The sequence below is a fragment of the Vicia villosa genome, linkage group LG3 (assembly GCF_029867415.1).
Source record: "Vicia villosa cultivar HV-30 ecotype Madison, WI linkage group LG3, Vvil1.0, whole genome shotgun sequence".
Classification (NCBI taxonomy): Eukaryota; Viridiplantae; Streptophyta; class Magnoliopsida; order Fabales; family Fabaceae; genus Vicia; species Vicia villosa.
The window spans coordinates 105,432,115-105,439,128 of record NC_081182.1 but is presented as its reverse complement, the minus strand read 5'-3'; the positions used below and the strand labels follow the sequence as shown (position 1 = coordinate 105,439,128).

General features: G+C 28.1%; 1 protein-coding gene across 1 annotated transcript; it reads right to left on the bottom strand.

The window, feature by feature from the left end:
* Nucleotides 1-424: 424 nt before the first annotated feature.
* Nucleotides 425-6,583, bottom strand: LOC131662258 (cellulose synthase-like protein E1). The gene is made up of 8 exons (XM_058931991.1): nt 6,190-6,583; nt 5,705-6,038; nt 4,654-4,794; nt 4,426-4,560; nt 4,123-4,335; nt 3,803-4,027; nt 1,107-1,454; nt 425-1,035 (listed from the first exon to the last, which is right to left on the bottom strand). Exons 1-8 carry the CDS (start codon nt 6,465-6,467, stop codon nt 484-486), a joined length of 2,226 nt encoding a protein of 741 aa, XP_058787974.1. The 5' UTR covers nt 6,468-6,583; the 3' UTR covers nt 425-483.
* Between the last annotated feature and the right edge of the window lie 431 nt (nt 6,584-7,014).

Genomic DNA, 7,014 nt, shown 5'->3' with positions numbered 1-7,014 from the left:
TTTCCTAGAGATAATAACTTGAAAATTATGTACATATAATTAATTTTAGGGTAAAATTAGAATCAATTGCACTTGTTTAAGAACAAACTCATTTCTATTAAAGCAATTACTATTTCTATTACCAAAAAAGAAGCAATTATTATTTCAGAAAGAGTATTAACTAAAAAAATACTAAATAGTATATGAGTACTAACTAGAAATTTTTTTGAAGTCCAAAACAATAGTTTTATTGGCCTTCCTCTTAGTCCGATCCTGCTCCGAATGACTACTCCAATCTCCAATTTCTTGTATAATTGTGTTTACTAAGAGAAAACAAACAATTAACTTTTATATACTGATTCAACTTTTTGAATTTGTTTATATAAAATAAAAACACATAAATCTTAAATTAACAGAAGATAAAACAAAATAGCAAAATGGCATATCCAATATTAATAATAAGCTTTTAATTGAAAACACATAAAGTACAAGTTTTTATTTTTGTCATGCATAGCTGAAGGAGAGAGCTAAAGCTAGAGCCAACATTGTTGATTTCATGCCAAGAGAATTTGGCAATTTGCCACTATCTTTCCTTAAGAAAATGCCTTGGTATAAAGGCACATTAATAAGAACCAAAAAGCCACACAAAATAACTTGCAATCCAATTTTCTTGTGTGCTTCAAAGCCACCTCCCCTTAGGACTGCATTCTTCAAAACATTAAGAAAACAAAATAAATTGAACAATGCTAGTGTTGCTAATATAGTAAACATTGGTGAAGATGTTCCAAACTCCATAATTTCATTATCATGCCGCTTGGCAACTTCTTCTTCTGAAACCTTACTTGTAATTATAAAGACTGAATTTGAAAAACCAAAAAGCTTCAAGATAGTGTCACTAAATGCATAAAGATAAGAGGTTGTTCTCTTGTACAACCATATCCTTAGATCATTCCACCATCCTTTAAATGTTCCTCCACACAAAAGAAACTCGAATAAACTATAAGTAGTTTCTCCAGTTATAACATAAGCAAAGGGTATGAACCACAAACTTGACACCTGAAAATTCAACCAATGGCATATTAAACACCTAAAAAGTAAATAGTTTAGAAAATGAATTGTTTTGTTACCTCTGGAAACAAGGGGATTCCTTTAAGCAGATATAGTGAAGGAATGATAGAGTAATATAAAATAGCTAAGCAGTTCGGTGCCCATAAGCAATAAACACAATATCCCATTTGAAGGCTAAAACTAATCTTCCCAAAAGCATACCACACAGGACTATACTTAGAAAGTAAAATTTGTAAGTCCCCCTCAGACCATCTCTTATGTTGAATAAGGACTTGAAGTAAAGAAGTTGGAGCTAGACCCAAAAAAGCCTTTCTAGCTGGAATATAATATACTGATTTCCATCCGTTGATTTGAATGGACAAGCCTGTTGTCACATCCTCCACTAGAGACCCGTATTTTAAACCCATCTGCAATTCGAAATAATTATTACCAATTAAATTTAATTACAACATCATAGTTCTAAACTCTATGTTCAATTGTAATTACCTACATCGGTTGCACATGTTATATTTTGCTACAATATCAAGGTTAAGAATGGTTCTACCTATTAATTTGTCTAATAGAAAATATATAACTAACAGAAGTAGTAGTAGTACATCCAAATAACAAACACCTTCCCAAAGAGAAGAAACACAAAGACAAACAGTGAGAAAGAACAAAAAAGAGAACAAAACAAACAGTACACAGCCAGCCGAATATAAACGGCAACTACACCTCAAAGGACGCAACCTCAACGACCATCACAAGTCTGCATCAAGTAAAACCCATGACCCCGGAGCAACCCACTAACTAATGTAAGAGAAATAAATTAGATCAGAAACATCAAATTGAGGAAAAGATAATGAAAACATTCAAAGACCCCAAAGAGATCAGTTGGCCACTTTGCGAAACCCTATTACACATAAGCACCTAATAGGGCCCTGCCCCTAATCCAAGAGCAAGGGGACAAGTTCAAGAAATGAGATTAAACCCAATTTCATATATATATATATATATATATATATATATATATATATATATATATATATATATATATATATGTGTGTGTGTGTGTGTGTGTGTGTAAATGGTAAAATTACCCTTGCAAGAACATATATTTAATTTGTTAAAAAATAAAATTACTATTTATATTTTTAAAATTCTAATAATTATTTTATTTTTAAATATTTTATTTTTTTTATTTTATTAAATTAATTATTAATATTTTTAATTTAATATCATATTATTTTTTATTTATATTTTTTATATTTAATTTTTTATTTTAAATTACATTTTATAGAGATAAAATAGTAAATCATTTTCTTATCTTATCTTGTCGGATTCTAACCTAACTCATATTCAGGATAACAATTTGAACTACGGAGGTAGGATAGGATAAGTTTCAGGATTAATTTATCTTATCATGTTGTATCCGCAAACACTGGATTAAGAGAGGATATGATACAGATATCCTATCATGTCTTTTATCCTGTGCACCAAACCGGCCTTTAAGATTTAACTGGGGTTGAACCGGTTATATATTAATAAATATTTTTTATTATATATAATAACACATAAAAATAATTATATTTTTAAATAGTAAAAAAATAAGCTTAATATATTTTAGTCCCTTAACTTAATTTAATGTTCTGCTTTAATCCCTTAAGTAAAAAATACTACAAGTTAGTCCCTTAACTTTACTTCTGTTATCCTATTTGGTCTTTTCTGTCAATTTTTAGCAAAAAAATATGTTAAATGTTGGTGCCTTGTATATGTATACAAAGGCTTAAGGTCCAAATATGACTTAACATTTGTACTATAAAGTAGTGTTTCCATCTTCATGCAACAACTTAAGTGGAAACCCTACTTTACAGTATAAATGTTGAGTCACATTTTGCCCTTGAACCTTAATGTACATCCACGACATCATAACTTAACGTTTTCTTTGTCATAAATTGACGAAAGGGATTAAATAGGATAACAAAAGTAAAGTTAAGGGACTAATTTATAGCATTTTTTAATTAAAGGACCGAAGCAGAACATTAAATTAAGTTAAGGGACTTGAGGACTAAATATGCCAAAAAGTTATTGATAATATTTTAATAATTGATACTTAATAGTTTTTGTTTAATTTTTTATAGCCTTTTTATTTTTAATAGGTTAGATGATGATGAAAATAATAATAATAATAATAATAATTAATAATATGAATAATCACTTTATCAATTCTTTGTTCACGTTATTGTCGGGTCATTTTTTATGTGTTGAACTGTATTTTATCGTATCTATGTATTATATATTATTATATTAAATTCACTTCAATTCTTCAAATGAATAGAGAATAACAAAAGAATTTAAAATGTTTTTTACTTTGATTTTTCTACGATAATGTATACTATAGAGTGATTGAAGAAGGAAAAAGAAAATTAAATAATACATTATTTTGATTAAAAATAACTTTTTTTATCATATTTTTATAAATCAAAAGAAAAATCTGGTTCAACCCTTAAAATTGCCTAAATCGCCTGTTTTTTGGTTTTTAATCAGTTTTCCAGTTTAAATCCAAGTTCTTCTGCATGTCAATTTTTAAGTCCAAACAAATCGGTTAGAATTTCGATTCCCAATCCAATCAATTAAAATGGCCAATCCAGTCCAGTTTTGATTAGCATGTTAATAATTCATGAACGGTTAGTCACAATTGTGCTTTTTTCTAAGATCCCTAATCACCATAACCATATAATATATATGTGTAAAAGAGAGAGTATGTATAAATGACCTCTTTTCCCCATTGTGTATTTTCCTCATATGAGCAACTTGCAAGAGCCTTTGATTTTTCTTCTATTTCTTGCAAATTTGTTTCTTTGAATAAGTCATCTTCACTCTTCCAATTATGCCTATATTCATCATAAAATTTCATTCCACAAAGAGTCTCTCTCATGTGAAAGCATCCAGTTCCTATGTACATAGGACCACCACAACCATCTGCACCACGGTACTCCACCTTCACACATATACAAAATTACAAGTATAAATCATCTAATATACTTGTAGTTAAGTCTCTAACTTATGCAACTTTTGATACAAGAAATAACTCACATTGCTCCATGCTAGAAGAGCACTTGCATATAAATCATTCTTTGTGACATTCTCAAAGGTCTGTGGAAATTGTACATAAGCAATTTCATGACCTTTCTTTTCATCCATGAAAAAACAAAGAGCATCTCTTATAGATTCTGAATTGTTTGAGTACATGTCACAATCTACATTTAGAATCACTCTTCCATTGCTGATAATTGAAGACACCCTTATCTATTTTTCATAACATACATATATATAATCAAATAAACATAATATATATCCCAAAAAATAAATAAATAATGCATTATTTTGTATATATACCAAAGAATTCATAGCTCCAGCTTTGAAGTTGTGGTGATATTGAGGCCTCTTCTCACGAGCTAAATACACCAAAGTTGGTAAAATGAAACCATCTACATCTTTTGAGTTATTAGGATCCTTGTTATGAAGTAGTATCTAGTAAATAAAAGAAAAATATTGTATAAACAATCATAAGTCACAAAAATAATGAAAAGGCTAATGGAGTAAATTGAACTATAAGCAATTTACTTGAAGAATGGTGTCATGGTCACGTCGAGATGAATATGAATCCCATTGAGAAAATCCTATATGATTTAAACGTACTTCTTTGGGTACCCTTTTCAACTTTGTTGCATCCTCAATTCGATTTTTCATTTCGGTGTACAATTTCTACAATACAGAAGAAAAAAGAGAATATAAAATTGATTTTATTTTAAAAATTAATTCTATTAAAATTAAAAATATTAAGTTTTTTTATAAAACTGATTTAATAATTTAATTTAAGTTAATTTTATATAAATTTATCTAAATATAAATCAATATATTATTAATTCAATTTCAATTGTAATTAATTTGTCCAACTCACTCCACATCCGATGAATAATATTTTAACATGACATAGTTCAAATGAGTGCAGGTTAAGCTTATATCAGTTGGTTCTCACTCTCATATGCTTAATCCATGTCTCTTGACAGTGACAACAATACGATTTCTTATTGAAACATTGTGACGAAGAAATTCGAACAAATTTTAACAATTCGATTGAAATCAATCGATCTATTGTCTTTTTTGTGCAAATGGTGGTCGGATGATCGGTTGATCTAATTACTAAATTTGAGTTGTATAGGATTGTTTTGATTAAACTCGGATGATCGTTTTAGATATGCCGGATACTGAAACCAAATATTTATTTTATTTATTTTTATTATTATTATTATTATTATAGAGTCGATCAATTATAAAAATGAAGATTATAATATTATTATTCAGTTATTATCATTTTTTTAATATAAAAGTGACATTATTTACTTACAAAAATATGAAAATTTTAAAATATAATAATTACTAAATTAATGTCAAATTATAGGAAAATATTATATTGTAATAATAATTATGTCACTTAGGGAACCTTGTTTGTCCAAAAGAATCAAATTTAAGAAACCACATAAATATATAAAATAATATATATATCCCTTGTCGTTTAGTATATTCTAAGATTTTTTCATCGCCATAATAATTCAAATTGATACTCTAACAAATAAATCATAGATTAAGATAATAATGGATTAGTTACACATACCTTGATAGCCACCAAGTCATTATCAAAATCAGTGTCACTTTGAAAATGTGAGGATGAGTCAATAATTGTATTGAAATATGCAGCAGGTGACCTAGGTTCAACTTTGAATTTCTTGCAAAATGGTAACCAATGTTTCGCAAACTCAGAAGCCTCTAACATAGCATAGAATGTAACATCTGATCCACCATCATCTGAAAGATACACACTAAGCTTCTCTGTTGGATAATCATAAGCCATCACAGATAACACCGTGTTTATCACCATTATTGGTGGCTCTATCTCTGGATCTGCCGTACACACAAATACGTCTACTTCTGGTAACATATCTTCATATCTGTTCAAAAATAGAGGATAGAAAAAGAAGTATATAAACATAAATTAAACGTAACCATAAATATTAGTATCAGCTTCGATTTAGGACACAGACACATTTTTTTTTTTTTCAGAGATAATGATAAGATTGGATATATGAAAATAAAAGGTACCGTTGGGAGAGCCTATCCTTGAAAGGATGTCTGAAGACAAGGTTCCATCTGAGAGCTTGAGTGAGAATCCAATAAAAACCAAACCATAGTTCAGAAGCAAGCAAACCAATCCAAGCCCATTTTCCTCCATCATCTTCTTGTTGGGTTATGATGTGAGTGAATCTGTAGAGCCAGATGAAGCATATGGCTACAAATAATGAGATTGAAAAGAGCCTATAGATAACTCTTCCTCTTCCCTTTTTTGTTTCAAATAAAGGAGAGTACTCACCACTGTCCATGACTTCCAAAATTATGCAACTTGTGTGTTTCGAATGCTTTCGATAGTGGTCTATATATAGAAAGAGTATAAAATATCCTTCAATTTACAATTTGGATCCTCAACAGCCAAAAAAAAAGTGGCAGCCATTTGTGCAGCACATTATTGGCATTCCAATAAATATTCTAATTATTTTAATTATTTCAATAATTGATAAAAATATTAATGAAAAAGGTAATTAATTATCATGAAATCAAATATTCTATGTCTCATTAATTTACTAAAAATTGATAATTCAATTTTATATTTTTGTTTAAATATATTTTTTATTCTTTTAAATACATCAACTTTTATTTTTAATTCATAGATAATATCAATCAATTTTTAATTTAACATAACTGGCCGTTTATATAATTTTTGTTTTTAACTCATTTAAAAAATAATTATAAAATTTAGTTCATATAAATTTTTCAATACTAATTTATATTAGTTTTTTTGAAGTTTTAAAATGAATATTAAATTGATGATTTGAATATTAAATATTTAAATTAAAATAAATTGATATTTCA

Excerpts from the sequence above, each read along its gene's own strand:
- LOC131662258 (XM_058931991.1), bottom strand. The coding sequence starts at position 6,467 with ATGGACAGTGGTGAGTACTCTCCTTTATTTGAAACAAAAAAGGGAAGA. Across the intron at positions 4,336-4,425 it reads CTGGAGCTATGAATTCTTTG|ATAAGGGTGTCTTCAATTAT; the intron begins GTATATATACAA and ends TATGAAAAATAG. Across the intron at positions 1,455-3,802 it reads ATACACAATGGGGAAAAGAG|ATGGGTTTAAAATACGGGTC; the intron begins GTCATTTATACA and ends TTCGAATTGCAG.